Source organism: Chanodichthys erythropterus, chromosome 3, assembly GCF_024489055.1.
Source record: "Chanodichthys erythropterus isolate Z2021 chromosome 3, ASM2448905v1, whole genome shotgun sequence".
Taxonomy (NCBI): domain Eukaryota; kingdom Metazoa; phylum Chordata; class Actinopteri; order Cypriniformes; family Xenocyprididae; genus Chanodichthys; species Chanodichthys erythropterus.
The window spans coordinates 34,581,247-34,597,778 of NC_090223.1; the positions used below are offsets into that span (position 1 = coordinate 34,581,247).

The window sequence follows — 16,532 nt, forward strand, 5'->3', positions numbered from 1 at the left end:
AGTGGAGCGGCATGTAAATACCACTCGCCAATTGCCATTTTTGAAGTATCAAATGTGTTTGGGGTTCCCCAAGCACCCTAGTGTCAGCACGTTGACACAACGTCTCATTCCCTCCATCTGGGAACAGAGGTTACAGCAGTAACCAAGATGTTAATTGACAGTATTTGTCTACTTATTTGTGTATATGCTATATTTTTATAAAAATACAAAATAAATATTAAATACATTGTATATATTTTATTTTTAACCATTTTAATAAATTAATTTGAAAAAAAAAAGAATAAATTTGAATTACAGTATACATAAAAGTAAAAAAAAATGAAAAGATACAAAAGAAAATAGACAATTCTCTTTTATTTCTCTTTTAGAACTGACAAGGTTTCAGATCGGTCACATTTTTACTTATAAAAATCTTGTAGTCATCTGTCACAAAGCTCAATCAATATAACAGTTAAAACCCAGTAAGCATTTAATTCAGTAAAGAAGGCAATTACTCAAATAAAAGTAAAGATAAAGACTTGCATAGGGAAGTTACGCAGGAAATATATTATCTGGTCTCTAAAGAGGTTTATTTAATGCTTTTCCTTATCCAGGGCAATGTAGTCATAATCACAAGACTGCATGATGTCAAGTCTGAAAAAATGTAACACGAAAACCAGAGAGGCCTGTGACATTTGTACATGGCAAATTATAATAGCCGGTGTGTAAATTCAGTCACTAAAGATCATCTAAGCGTCTTTATGTGTTACATCTTTACACTATTTCATAGTCAAATTAATCTTCTGATAAACTGAGCAGTAACCAAAAAACTGGAAACTATGCAAAATTATGAACACTGTGTACACACTTTACAATAAAATTCTATTCTTAAAATGTACAAATGGCTCAATGGCCAAAACATAGTTGGTATTACTGATAGACAATGGAAACAGATCTTAACCATCATAGTCAGCCCTCATCGAACTTTCCCCCGCTAATAAAATCAAACTTTTAGAGTAAACTGTCTGATTATCCCTGATTAGTACTTTGAAATGTAAAAAAATTTAAATCTGACACTTGGACACTTTATAAGTAACCCAGGTGTTTTTTTATAGAGTTGTAGCTCGTTTCTTTTTGGAGAAGAACACCCTCCAGCTGTCCCAGTTGTTCCACTCAAAGCCTACAGCTGGAGTACAAACTCCACCCGCGCCACATTTGTATCCAGCAGGGCAGCAGTGTTTCATATCATCACAGCACTCCGCCTTTAGAGAGTGATAACAGAGTAAAGAATGGAGTTAAGGTAGAAGGACAAGATAAACATTTACATTTTGACTGCCATTTGAATTTACAATAAAGTCAATAGAACTGAGATCAGTGTGCACATTTCCATTCATATATTCAAAAGAAATTCATTCTTCGATGCAGCTACTGTACACTGGAACTCTAAATGAAGATTTTTAACACATTCTTAATTATTTTTTTCTGAGACACTCGGATGTGGCTTTTGGCCACCAATGTGGGCAAGTGGGACTCTTTCCATATACAGCCAGGCTCATATAACCACAACCATAATATATATATGCTTATAAACAATGAACAACTATTTGCTAATGGGAAAAATACATTTAATTTAAGATTTATTCTCTTAAAATAAGTATTTTTATCTTCTCAAGTAACACATGAGGGTGAGTAAATGATGACAAATATTTGGGTGTCAGCTATCAATTTATGGTTTAATACTTTACCATAGAAGACGGGCAACAGCCCCAAGAGGTCTGGGAGGTTGGACAACAGGTCTGACCATCTTGGCAAGTATATCCACCACCACACTGAATGTCTTTTCCTGAGACATTTGGGTGTGGCTTTTGGCCACCAATGTGGGCAAGTGGGACTCTTTCCACGTACAGCCAGGTGGTCTTTATGCAGGAGTGTCTACGCAAGTCACACTTGTAGCCTCTGGGACAACAGTGCTGCTGGTCTGGGCAGCACACAGCCTATGGCATGTAAGAGGTGTATTAAATATATTAAACGTGATTAAATCTTCTTTAGCCAGTGCACATACACATATTTTTACCTGAGGAAGAGGGCAGCAGCCCCACTCTCCTGTGGTTAGACGGCAGCAGGTCGAATCTGTGGAGCAACTCGACTGCTGATCGCACTTATTGGTGCTGAGATGCGAGTTCGGAGTTAGTGAACTTTGAGCAGCAATTTTATTGTACCAGGGGATCACCACATCTCCCTTGATGCAAGACACACGGCTCACATCGCACTTATAGTAAGCCGGACAACAGTGTTCCCCATCTGTGCAACATACTGCCTGAAAATGAATGAGAAATACATTCAAGGTGAAAATACTGACCTTCACAACATTATCCTTTAAAGGGTTAGTTTACCCAAAAATTTAAATTCTGTCATAGTACTCATCTTCATGTCGTTCCAAACTAGCAAGACCTTAGTTCTTCTTCGGAACACAAATTAAGATATTTTTGATGAAATCTGAAAGCTTTCTGTCCCCCTCATAGACAGCAATGCAATCAATGCAGGTTGAACCAACGAAAATATTTTTTTTGTGCACAACCAACAATTTCTTCTCCTCCGTATCAGTCTCCGATGCTTTTCACGTTGTAAACACAGTGCAGTGCTTCCAGGTTCTACATCAGAACGCCGGCTCAGTATTGGCCGTTTCCTGCATCAGAATCACACGAATGCGTCATGCTGCTCACGTGAACAGAGTCCGAGACTGACACGGAAGAGAAGATATTTTTGAATACAGTTCTTTTTTTTGTGCACAAAAAGTATTCTTGTCACTTTATAAATTTAAGGTTGAACCACTGTAGTCACACAGACTATTTTAACAATGTCTTTACTACCTTTCTGCACCTTGAAAGTGGTAATTTCATTGCGGTCTATCAGAAAACTCTTGGATTTCATCAAAAAATATCTTAATTTTTAAGATGAACGAAGGGCTCACAGGTTTGGAACGACATGAGGGTAAGTACTTAAAGAAATTTCAATTTTGGGTGAATTAACCTTTTAAGACTGTTTTTGTTTTGAAAAAAGTCTTATTCTCATTTACTGCTGCATTTACTTGATCAAAAATACATTAAAAACAGTAATATTGTGAAATATTATTAAAATTTAAATAAACTGTTTTCTATTTGAGTATATTTTAAAATGTAATTTATTCCTGTGATGTAAGCTGAATTTTCAGCATCATTACTCCAGTCTTCAGTGTCACATGATCCTTCAGAAATCAGTCTAATATGATGATTTACTGCTCAAGAAACATTTAGTATTATTATCATCAATGTTGAAAATTGTTTTGCTGCTTAGTATTTTTGTGGAAACCATGACAATTTTTCATGGTTTTGATCACTGATTTTGATCACAAACAAACAAACAAAAACAGACCCCAAAACTTTCAACAGTATTGTATTTAGGATCTATTTTCTAGTCAGTGAGAAGTGTGCTTAATATCTGTTACAAGCACAAGGAAGTATCTGGAAATATATACACTCATCAAAACAAAGGGCCCTATTAATACTGTAGATGCAATGTCATGATAAAACCAGAAAAACAGGCTCCAGAGTAATATGTAACAGGCAACCTGCAGAACATGTTTTTAGCAGAATTTAGAAGATGTTTAGCACAACTAAACATCTCTATTTTGTATATAACAGAGTCACACTCACTTTAGGCAGAGGGCAACAACCCCATTTGTTGGTTTTTGCAATAAGACAGCAAGTGGTGTAATCTGGGCAGGAAGTATGTGCATCACATGGAACCCTGATATACTTCCCCACGTCCTCTTTCACTTCCTTGTGCTGTCTCTGTTCCTCCTTATCTGAGGCTGAGATTATGACTGACATAGGTACAGAGGTGGTGTTGCCATTACAGGTGAGTGTTACAAGGTTGCAAGTGGTGCCGTGTGGACAGCAGTGGAATTTATCCCTACAACACACACCCTGCAGACAGAACAACCTGTCTTTTAGTAATTTTTTAGATTAATTCATTATTATAATAATAATAATAATATGTGCACTATTAGTATTTGCTAATGAGAAAAACAATTCACGATATACATTACCTGTCAAAAAGTTCAGTACAGTCAATAAGATTTATTTTTTTAATTAAATGAATACTTTTATTCAGCAAGGATGTATTTAACTGATCAAACGTGACAGGAAACATTTATAAATGTACAACAAAATATTTATATTTCAAATAAATTACTTCCTTTTGAACTTTTATCAAAGAATCCTGAAAAAAGTGTATCACCGTTTCCACAAAACTATTAAGCAGCACTGATTTTCAACACTGATACCAAGAAATGTTTTGATCAACAAATCATCATCATAGAATGATTTCTGAAGGATCATGTGACACTGAAGACTGGAGTAATTATGCTGAAAATTCAGCTTTGACATCACAGGAATAAATTACATTTTAAAATATATTCTAATAGAAAAGTTATTTGAGATTGTAGTAATGTCACAATATTAGTGTTTTTACTGTATTTTGATCAAATAAAAGCAGCAGTGTGCATATAAGAGACTTCTTTCAAAAACAATCATAAAAAAAAATCTTACAGACTCCAAACTTTTGAATGGTAAAGGATTCTCAGAAAATTATGTCTGAAAGTCTGAATATAAATTCTGAAAGTCTCAAATAAATGTTGCTGGGCACTTGAACATCCTTGTAAAAGAGGGACTGAGGGATATCACCAAGAGCAATAAAATTCAAAGTTGAAAACAAGAGTTTTCTCATTTGGTTACTCATGCAAGATTAGATTAGTATTTATCCTCTGAGATAATACTCTACCTCAGGCAAAGGACAGCAGCCCCAGTCTCCATCGATGTTCTTACAGCAAGTGTTGGATTCAGGACAAATGTGACTAGAATCGCAATTCACGTTCTTAGTTGACCTTTGAACTGCTCTAGGGCGAGCAGGTACCTTCTCCAACCAGGGCGTAGAGCCTGAAGGATCATCACATGACCCGGCATCAACGTTACAAGTGGTGTCATGAGGACAGCAGTGGATGAAGTCGTCACAACACACGGCCTACAAAGAAAATGAACAAACACCTTTAACTTTACCCAGTACACATCTCTACATCAGGATTTGCTGTAGATGTAACTGTCGAGCTACTTGTCATTTTGTGATTTACCTCTGGAAGAGGACAACAGGCCCATCCTCCTTCTTTAGTCTTACAGCACGTGCTTCGATCTGGACAATAGGTGGTGTCATCAGCACAGAGAGCATCATAAGACGCTATAAATGATAGAAACAGTTTAAGAACATTTAAAATAGTGATTTAATATTGTGTTTGTGTACGATGTATTCAGTGCTTTGAACTACCTTGTGTAACAGCCACTTTTTGACTGCTGATCTTTTGGATGGGCAGCTTCTCCAACCAGGGCGTAGAGCCTGAAGGATCATCACATGACCCGGCAGCAACGTTACAAGTGGTGTCATGAGGACAGCAGTGGATGAAGTCGTCACAACACACGGCCTACAGAGAAAATGAACAAACACCTTTAACTTTACCCAGTACACATCTCTACATCAGGATTTGCTGTAGATGTAACTGTCGAGCTACTTGTCATTGGGTGATTTACCTCTGGCAGAGGACAACAGGCCCATCCTCCTTCTTTAGTCTTACAGCACGTGCTTCCATCTGGACAGGCCGCAGTGTCATCACAGCGAACATCTGAAGACACTAGAAATGATAGAAACAGTTTAAGAACATTTAAAATAGTGGTTTAATATGAAGAGTTCAGATGCAAAAGCCTCTAAACGCCATCTCTGTCAAAAATGAGATAATGACATTGAATGAATACTTACGGCACGTAGTACACGTTCAGCAAATCACATGCTTCAAATCCTCTAAATCGCAGAGTCAGCCCATTCAGAAATATCGGTTTGTTGGCAAAAGCCTCTAGACGCCACTTCCCTTTGGCAGCAAAAGCCGCTATATTCCGAGAACCAATCAGAAGGCGCGAATCGAATCATGATTCCGAGCGGTTTCAATATAGCGGCACGCTGAGGAGATTTTTTTAGATTCAGATTCAGATTGAGATTTTTAAAATAAAAGATGGAGTACGATGAAATGGATCAGACTGTCCTACTAATATTGAATGGCAGAAGAAAACGTTATTTACCTCAAAACTCCGCCTGTCTTAAGGCAAAATAGCCTACAGTGGAAATGGCTTGGTCGCAATTGTATCATGCACTCATAACAGTTCTTTGTGCAGTGCGTTACTTTGAAGGAATCGGATTTATTACACATCAAACAAAAGACAAACCAAAGACAAAGTCAAACAAGAAGCTATTCTTCTGTCTCATATGGAAGCTGTGCCACATAAACGGAGGAGGCAAAAAGTGGAGGCTGAATAGAAGAGACGTGTTAGATCCCTGTGTAAAGAGGTTTGTCTACTGTTTAGTTTTTAAGTGATAAGTGCTCTCATCTTTTTCAGGGTTTTTAGTTGCATCTTTAGTGATTTTTCAACTATTTACCATGTCTTGTCCCAAATAGGTGGATTTAGAGGTTTTTGCAAAAAAAGCACAAGTGGATTTAGCTGGTTGACGCAAAAGAAAATCGAACTTGTTAAAAACCAATAAATTGTCTAGAGTGACATTTTTGAAAAAAAGTTATTTTATTCACTAGCTCATAACCTCATCATTAGCTTTAAAATGAAACTCCTGAACTTGATCGTAAAAGCCTGGTCAAAAATGCTCATTTTAAAGAAAAGAAGTCTGATGGATTTAGAGGGTTTTGCATCTGAACTCTTCATATTGTCTCTGTGTACGATGTATTCAGTGCTTTGAACTACCTTGTGTAACAGCCACTTTCTGACTGCTGATCTTTTGGACGGGCAGCTTTTCCAACCAGGGCGTAGAGCCTGAAGGATCATCACATGACCCGGCAGCAACGTTACAAGTGGTGTCATGAGGACAGCAGTGGATGAAGTCATCACAACACACGGCCTACAGAGAAAATGAACAAACACCTTTAACTTTACCCAGTACACATCTCTACATCAGGATTTGCTGTAGATGTAACGGTCGAGCTACTTGTCATTGGGTGATTTACCTCTGGCAGAGGACAACAGGCCCATCCTCCTTCTTTAGTCTTACAGCACGTGCTTCCATCTGGACAGGCCGCGGTGTCATCACAGCGAACATCTGAAGACACTGAAGAAAAATGATAGAAACAGTTTAAAAACATTTAAAATAGTGGTTTAATATTGTGTCTGTGTACGATGTATTCAGTGCTTTGAACTACCTTGTGTAACAGCCACTTTCTGACTGCTGATCTTCTGGACGGGCAGCTTCTCCAACCAGGGCGTAGAGCCTGAAGGATCATCACATGACCCAGCAGTATCGTTACAAATCTTGCCATGAGGACAGCAGTGGATGAAGTCTGCACAACACACGGCCTACAGAGAAAATGGATTTATCCTCACAGCAGTTCTTTAAAATATCTTCTTTTGTGTTCCACGAAGGAAGAAAGAAAGGTTAACAGAATTATTCATTTTGATGAACTATTTTGTTAGTTCATCAACATAGATGAGGTGATTTACCTCTGGCAGAGGACAACAGGCCCATCCTCCTTTAGTCTTACAGCACGTGCTTCCATCTGGACAGGCCGCGGTGTCATTACAGGGAACATCTGAAGACACTGAAGAAAAATGATAGAAACAGTTTAAAAACATTTAAAATAGTGGTTTAATATTGTGTATGTGTGTGATGTATTCAGTGCTTTGAACTACCTTGTGTAACAGCCACTTTCTGACTGCTGATCTTTTGGATGGGCAGCTTCTCCAACCAGGGCGTAGAGCCTGAAGGATCATCACATGACCCGGCAGCAACGTTACAAGTGGTGTCATGAGGACAGCAGTGGATGAAGTCGTCACAACACACGGCCTACAGAGAAAATGAACAAACACCTTTAACTTTACCCAGTACACATCTCTACATCAGGATTTGCTGTAGATGTAACGGTCGAGCTACTTGTCAGTAGGTGATTTACCTCTGGCAGAGGACAACAGGCCCATCCTCCTTCTTTAGTCTTACAGCACGTGCTTCCATCTGGACAGGATTTGGTGTCATCACAGCGAACATCTGAAGACACTAGAAATGATAGAAACAGTTTAAGAACATTTAAAATAGTGGTTTAATATGAAGAGTTCAGATGCAAAAGCCTCTAAACGCCATCTCTGTCAAAAATGAGATAATGACATTGAATGAATGCTTACGGCACGTAGTACACGTTCAACAAATCACATGCTTCAAATCCTCTAAATCGCAGAGTCAGCCCATTCAGAAATATCGGTTTGTTGGCAAAAGCCTCTAGACGCCACTTCCCTTTGGCAGCAAAAGCCGCTATATTCCGAGAACCAATCAGAAGGCGCGAATCGAATCATGATTCCGAGCGGTTTCAATATAGCGGCACGCTGAGGAGATTTTTTTAGATTCAGATTCAGATTGAGATTTTTAAAATAAAAGATGGAGTACGATGAAATGGATCAGACTGTCCTACTAATATTGAATGGCAGAAGAAAACGTTATTTACCTCAAAACTCCGCCTGTCTTAAGGCAAAATAGCCTACAGTGGAAATGGCTTGGTCGCAATTGTATCATGCACTCATAACAGTTCTTTGTGCAGTGCGTTACTTTGAAGGAATCGGATTTATTACACATCAAACAAAAGACAAACCAAAGACAAAGTCAAACAAGAAGCTATTCTTCTGTCTCATATGGAAGCTGTGCCACATAAACGGAGGAGGCAAAAAGTGGAGGCTGAATAGAAGAGACGTGTTAGATCCCTGTGTAAAGAGGTTTGTCTACTGTTTAGTTTTTAAGTGATAAGTGCTCTCATCTTTTTCAGGGTTTTTAGTTGCATCTTTAGTGATTTTTCAACTATTTACCATGTCTTGTCCCAAATAGGTGGATTTAGAGGCTTTTGCAAAAAAAGCACAAGTGGATTTAGCTGGTTTTGACGCAAAAGAAAATCGAACTTGTTAAAAACCAATTAATTGTCTAGAGTGACATTTTTGAAAAAAAGTTATTTTATTCACTAGCTAATAACCTCATCATTACCTTTAAAATGAAACTCCTGAACTTGATCGTAAAAGCCTGGTCAAAAATGCTCATTTTAAAGAAAAGAAGTCTGATGGATTTAGAGGGTTTTGCATCTGAACTCTTCATATTGTCTCTGTGTACGATGTATTCAGTGCTTTGAACTACCTTGTGTAACAGCCACTTTCTGACTGCTGATCTTTTGGACGGGCAGCTTCTCCAACCAGGGCGTAGAGCCTGAAGGATCATCACATGACCCGGCAGCAACGTTACAAGTGGTGTCATGAGGACAGCAGTGGATGAAGTCATCACAACACACGGCCTACAGAGAAAATGAACAAACACCTTTAACTTTACCCAGTACACATCTCTACATCAGGATTTGCTGTAGATGTAACGGTCGAGCTACTTGTCATTGGGTGATTTACCTCTGGCAGAGGACAACAGGCCCATCCTCCTTCTTTAGTCTTACAGCACGTGCTTCCATCTGGACAGGCCGCAGTGTCATCACAGCGAACATCTGAGTCTGAATATTCAAAAAAGTAAACTGACAGTTTTATGTTAAATGTGTACATGTGTGTTTGGTTTCAGATCTTTGGATTGTTTGTTGACCTACTTTTTGTGTCAGTCACATTCTGACTGATGACTGGTTGGATGGGCACCTGCTTCACCCAGGGCACACCTGAACATGAAGGGTCATCACATGACCCAGCAGCAACATTACATATCTTACCATGAGGACAGCAGTGAGTGAAGTCCTCACAACACACAGCCTACAGAGAAAATTAAGGTGCTTTAACTTAGTACACAAAAATTTCAACGTTTACAAAAAAAAAAGGTGCTGGATGACTACTATATCTATAAACCATGGTATTTGCATGATACTCCAAGGTGTTTCAAAAAACAGTTATTTTAATTTATAATATTTCTCAATATTACTTTTTTTACTGTATTTTTTTTATCAAATAAATGCAACCTTGGTGAGAAAATGAGACTTCTTTAATAGAGAACATTACAAACTTTTGAACGGTAGTGTATACTGTCAAATTATTTACATTTTATCTAGAAAATATATTTACTTATTATAGGAATAGAGCAGGTGAGGTGATTTACCTCTGGCAGAGGACAGCAGGCCCATCCTCCTTCTTTAGTCTTACAGCACATGCTTCCATCTGGACAGGCCGCGGTGTCATTACAGGGAACATCTGAAGACACTAGAAATGAAAGAATCAGTTTAAGGGGGTCATGAAAGGGATAGTTCACCCAAAAATGAAAATTTGATGTTTATCTGCTTTTACCCCCAGGGCATCCAGGATGTAGGTGACTTTGTTTCTTCAGTAGAACACAAATTATGATTTTTAACTCCAACCGCGGAAGTGATGTCTAGCACTCATTGAAGTATATGCGCGAGACATCACTTCCGCTGTCAGAGCGTGATCAGACCTTACTAAGCGAGTGCTGAACGCAGTTGGACATAGTGGTGTTTTAAAGGTAAAAAATTATATAAATACTGTTCGGTTTCTCGCACAAACTGATCGTTCCATGTCTTAGGACATCAATGTGTCGTCACGAGCCGCAGGGTTTAATTTGGATTTGTCTATGCAAGGTTTTTCAACTCTTATTGATCCAAGTTCCCATCCACTCGCATTATTTGACTGACAGACGGCAGCGGTTGGAGTTAAAAATCATAATTTGTGTTCTACTGAAGAAACAAAGTCACCTACATCTTGGATGTGCTGGGGGTAAGTAGATAAACATCAAATTTTCATTTTTGGGTGAACTATCCCTTTAATGGCATTTTTAAATAATGTTTCCTAAGGTGAACTTATAATGTTTACATAAAAAAATTCTCATAATTTAGAAATTCAAGGCAATTTTCTGCCCTGATTTTAGCTGTGTGATTTGACCATTCTGTTGGAAGAGGCGTGTCTGCGGTGAAAATTCAGTGTAAAGCCCACTAGTACGATTGACTAACATCTTTGCATATGACATAATATTACATGTGGATCTCTCTCAAAAACTTTTACTACGTTTTTACTATTACAGCTGTTGAGATTAACGAATCATAAAAATTGTTGATTATAGCATCATACTACTTCCGTCACATGAAAGGTTGCGGCGATGAGCATTGTAGCCGATGACAGACATTATTTACCACCCAAAAAAGCACGTCTTAAACCAGATGCTTACAGGTAGATTGTGTTGTTCATTATGGAAATGATCTGGCTGCATCTGTGCTCTTTAATGCTCTTTAATGTGCCGAGCTTTCCAATCCCATCTGCGTTTTTTTTTTTTTTTTTGTCATTCGGCTCTCACGCTAATTTGCCCTGTTTAGTAAATCTGGCCCTTGGCATCGAAGCCAGTACTTTTGACAACACTAGAATCCTGATTCTGCAGAGGCGTCTTTCATCGCACTTTTACATCATAATGTGACAAATCCGAAAGGAGACATCTTTAGAGCTTGGTTTGAATAAAAGCTGTTTTTGGACTGACAAGTTTTTTTAGTTCTAAAAATTACAGGATGTTTTAATAGTACAATGACCTCTTACATGTCAATGAAACTTTGATTTCTCATTTCATGACCCCTTTAAGAACATTTAAAATAGCGGTTTTATACTGTGTCTGTGTGCGATGGATTCAGTGCTTTGAACTACCTTGTGTAACAGCCACATTCTGACGTCGGACGGGCAGCTTTTCCAACCAGGGCGTAGAGCCTGAAGGATCATCACATGACCCGGCAGCAACGTTACAAGTGGTGTCATGAGGACAGCAGTGGATGAAGTCATCACAACACACGGCCTACAGAGAAAATGAACAAACACCTTTAACTTTACCCAGTACACATCTCTACATCAGGATTTGCTGTAGATGTAACGGTCGAGCTACTTGTCAGTAGGTGATTTACCTCTGGAAGAGGACAACAGGCCCATCCTCCTTCTTTAGTCTTACAGCACGTGCTTCCATCTGGACAGGCCGCGGTGTCATCACAGCGAACATCAGAGTCTGATAATGACAGAAAGAGTTTGGGAAGTGTTATATTTTATGTGTGCATATAATGAATTTATTGTCATCTACAAATTTCAACATACTCTCTTGGAGTGCACCAGGCAATGTAGTCATTTGGTTTCCAGCAGTAGTGATTTGTCTGGTTGTAGTGACTTCAGCTTCAGCCCTCGTTTCTGCAGCTTTTGAATGAGAGGAGCAAAGAAATTAAAATGCTGAATTATATCAATATTAGACTCCATTAGAAATTATCAGAAAATGTATAAATCTCTTTTGGACAATAGCCTACGTTTGTGATCTTCCCATTCAGCCCTGAGGCGAGCAGGGAACTTGGCCCACATGGGCAGCTCCTGATTGGTGGAGGACATGCATTTAGAGCTTTCAACATCACAAACACTGTCCTCTGGGCAACAGTGGATTTTATCATCACAGCATACAGCCTAAAAAAAGCACACACGACAGAAAAAATAATGAAATGGAAAACTTTGGGAACTTTCTTTGATGAATAGAAAGTTCAAAGAACAGAATAACAGGATGTGTTTGAAATAGAAAGTTTTTGTATCAATGTCTTTACTATCACTTTTTCAATTTAATGTATTTATATATACATATTTTTTTAAACATGTTAGTGAATGTGAAGAAAACACATACTACTGTATCAAAACTGTACCCATACCTTTGGCATGGGGCAGCACGCCCATTGTCCATCTTCTGTCTCACAACACGTGGTGTCCACAGGACACTCTGACTTCCCATCTCCGCAAATAAAAGTCTCAACTTGTTCTAAAAACAATCACATGACAACACTGTTGAGGAAATACACAAAGGGCTTTTCACACTGCGCACAATCCAGGATTATCGATGATTAGCAATGTAAACTTTGCGGTGCCAGACTTGTGCAATGTGAAACGGAGCGGTGTTAGAATGTTAAGAGATGCTTAGCAAACGACAACCAATCTCATGCCTCATATTAACATGCTTTGGACGGTCACAAAAAATGCGACAACTGGAATGAAAAAGAGAGCTTCTTTCTTATCTTTATAGTCGGAAAAGTCCATTCAGGATTAACTTTATACTACAGTCAGTGTACTACAGTATTAGGATGTGCAATGCTAAAGCCTTTATGTAAACGTAAGAACCGCGTTCATCCAATCAGAGACAATGACACCGCAAATATCCAAATAAAGACTTTAACCTGGGGTTTAGGAATGTACAGTGTGAAGTAGCAGTTTATAAATACCCAGGATTAACTGTTAACCCTGGGTAAAATATAAGCAGTGGGAAATGTGAAGCAAGATAACCCAGGATTCCATTTACCCAGGGTTTAGTATGACCCAGGGTTAACTATTTCAAGTGTGAAAAGCCCTTGAGATGACGTAGATTTATTTCCCATCCAAATTACAACATTTAATCTTAATACTGTAAATTCTAATTGTAATAATTATAACCATAACTATATTAGCGTCTACACCAAGGCATGATAACGTTCTGTTTATTATAAGTGCCATCTGCCACTGTAAATGCTCAAGCTTTATGAAACAGGATGGATACTGATCTGCTGTCAATGTTTTATTGTTCATCAGATGATAAAAATTCTTCGGAAAGTGATTCCAATGACATTGTTCCTCTGTGTCGTTATATCTGTGGTATAGACTTCCCTATTCTCATAGAATTAGACTGATTATTAAAACTTCCTTGTCATATTCATTATATCATTCTATCGTTTTAGTCATTATATCATTAATAGTTATCGTTCTTGGTGTGTTCGGGCCTTAAAACCATAATATATTTATGTGGGATAATGTATGTTTTAATCATTAAACTCTCTGGTCAACATTCATTCCTTCACTCTCTTCCATACCTTTTTGTTTGACACACGAACTGCTGTCTGCACTGCATTCATGGCCTTTTGGGCAGCAGTGTTTCCCGTCTGAGCACACAAGGCCCTGAAACCACAAAAACCATTGTTAGCATCACAGTCAAATATTTAAACCAATCCTTACTCCATTTATACATTCATTTACATTTCATTGACTTTCAAATATTATTCTGTCTATATGGGTTTGTGTTTTAGCCAACCCTCCCCCCCTTGGGCCATTCATCACATCATGGACAGAAAGGCGATGGTAAGGACATTTCTATAATAATATAACATACCTGTGCTACTGGACAACACCCATAAGATGAAGCCATCAGCAGACAAGAGAACTCAGCAGGACAGAAAGAGCCGTCAGGGCAGGTGATGTCGTCTTCACTTGCAGGTAATGAGGGGATCATTCTGAATGACTGAAGAACAACAAGTATTACAAACAGCTTTGAATACTATTATTACATCTCTTTTCACAGTTTCTCACTTTAGGAAAGTCTGACTGTTTAGCCGGTATCCTCTCCACCAATGGCAATGTATGTGTGGCGTTTACACATCTGAAGTCCAAAACATTGCACAGCATGCCTTCAGGACAGCAGTGTATGTGGTCCTCACAACACTCTCCCTACACACACACACACACAATTATACACATGTATGAGCTGATCATACATACTGAAAACACTTCAGTGGGCATTACAGCACTGAAACTGATCATTTGACAGGCAACCACCTGATTACAGCTTCATTTCTTTGAGCTCTTTGAATAGTGAAGTCATTTGCATGTTGATACTATACGAGTGCCTTATCATGACCTTTATAGAAGGAACAGGCAATGTGGATGTGTCTAGTAAAAGGTGCTATTAAAGAATATCTGACAGAGCATAAAAAATGAGTGACCGCAGAGCACGTTGGCTTCCATATCAGAGTACAATTTACTTAGTCTTGTCTAATCTGATCTGCTTTCTACAACCTTTATTATATTTTAAGAAGAAACTAATGCTCTGAAATGAAACTGTCTTTATGTATCCGTCTCTCACGTGATGGAAAGGGCAGCAGCTGAACTCTCCGGTGGGATCCTGGCAGCATGACTGGCCTGCCGCACACTCTTCATTGTTGGGGCACTGCGAGCAAGCAACCAGGGTCACCAGAGCGAGGGCTACTGTCAGTCTCAACATCTGGATGGAAAAAGAGAGAGTTAAAATGTTAAAACTAACAGATTTGAAATGTGACTGATGGAAACATCATGCAAACAGTTGATTTTACAGAATGTAACCCATCAGGGTCACACTTTAATAAAACTATTAGGATGTGTAGTTCACTGTATGTTCTGGCATCTACAACAGTGCAAGTATACCGTTTTAACTCTTGTATCGTTTCCTCTTTCACATCTATAAATTTGAAGCAGATGCTCACCAGAAAATATATGCTGACCTCAGAAACAATAACTGAAACTAGGCATTATAAATGTCGTGGGGAAAGTGTTTCAAAGGACACAAAAGAAATTTGGATATGCAGCTGGTCAGTGTCTTTTTGTCTTATGACTGACTGTCATGAGGGCATGAGGGCACTCGTCAATTAAAAATGTGAAAAATGTTCTCTCCTTATCTAGACAAATATAAATTCCCCTTTGTTTGCCAACATACATTGTGCAACAAAAATGAGGAAGTTACCTGTTTTTTGTGTGTTTTTGTTTTTTTATACAGGCACTTATAAAGTTTGAGTTGCAATTTACCCTCAGCATTATGCTAAAATTTATAAGCAATTCATTTCAGAAACATCAGTAAACCTCTTCTGACATAAATAAAAAAAAGAGAAAATGCACTTTAATTCAACTTACCTTTTTATGTAATGAACAGGTGGATTTGTAAACATCTGAAAGTGAATGAGCAGTCCGTGGATCCGTGGGGTCCAAGTTACCGATCTGTGAGCAGACATAAATGTTTTTAATAAGGGTAAATACATAAATAAATAATCAAACAAATCTACATTCATCTTTCAATTTGATTATCTTTCACAGTTTGGCACATAAATTAACATAAAATAATGATAATAACAATAATAAAAATTCTAAACAGGCGAACATGTTCGAGTCAGCGTTTTATTTATGTGCCATTTCATTGTAGGAAATAAATCTCATATAGCAACGAGTGACGCTGCGGTATGAACCACAAAACTCTTGCACGAAACTTTTACAATGCACCTTGAAAACGCAGAAAGGACGTCAAAGACGAATGGAAGATATGCAAGACCTACCTTGTCTCCTCGCAACGTCCCCCCACACGACGCCGGAATGAAGAAACGATTACCTCTTAAATAAATACATTTCTCAACTCCGCCTTTCATAGAGGACAGCTTTTGGCTGATGTAACTGTCAGTCATTCACAGAGGCGTGTCATCCGTGTTTGATTACAAGGAAATGCGCATGGCAAGATAACTTAGAGTAGAGTTGAATAGAATAGAATAGAATAGAATAGAATAGAATAGAATAGAATAGAATAGAATAGAATAGAATAGAATAGGAATAGGAATAGAAATGACAAATTTTATTAAAATTTAAAATTAGAGACAAATGAATCAAGTAAATATTAAAATTGTAGCA

General features: G+C 38.2%; 1 protein-coding gene across 4 annotated transcripts; it reads right to left on the minus strand.

The window, feature by feature from the left end:
- Positions 1 to 312: 312 nt before the first annotated feature.
- grna (granulin a) lies at positions 313 to 16,322 on the minus strand. Of its 4 annotated transcripts, none has more exons than XM_067381918.1 (29): positions 16,187 to 16,322; positions 15,771 to 15,854; positions 14,971 to 15,108; positions 14,418 to 14,555; positions 14,221 to 14,349; positions 13,925 to 14,009; positions 12,740 to 12,846; positions 12,353 to 12,503; positions 12,150 to 12,245; positions 11,966 to 12,063; positions 11,715 to 11,859; positions 10,174 to 10,274; positions 9,677 to 9,833; positions 9,489 to 9,607; positions 9,229 to 9,382; positions 8,012 to 8,112; positions 7,752 to 7,905; positions 7,563 to 7,660; positions 7,265 to 7,418; positions 7,073 to 7,173; positions 6,813 to 6,966; positions 5,598 to 5,698; positions 5,338 to 5,491; positions 5,147 to 5,250; positions 4,801 to 5,040; positions 3,672 to 3,944; positions 2,054 to 2,296; positions 1,725 to 1,973; positions 313 to 1,241 (listed from the first exon to the last, which is right to left on the minus strand). In XM_067381918.1, the coding sequence occupies exons 1-29, from the start codon at positions 16,310 to 16,312 to the stop codon at positions 1,089 to 1,091; spliced, it is 4,107 nt and encodes a 1,368-aa protein (XP_067238019.1). In that variant the 5' UTR covers positions 16,313 to 16,322; the 3' UTR covers positions 313 to 1,088. The 4 variants fall into 4 exon arrangements, with proteins under 4 accessions (XP_067238019.1, XP_067238020.1, XP_067238021.1 ...); XM_067381919.1 differs by having other exon boundaries at positions 9,489 to 9,586; positions 16,187 to 16,321; XM_067381920.1 differs by lacking the exon at positions 3,672 to 3,944 and having other exon boundaries at positions 316 to 1,241; positions 16,187 to 16,314.
- Between the last annotated feature and the right edge of the window lie 210 nt (positions 16,323 to 16,532).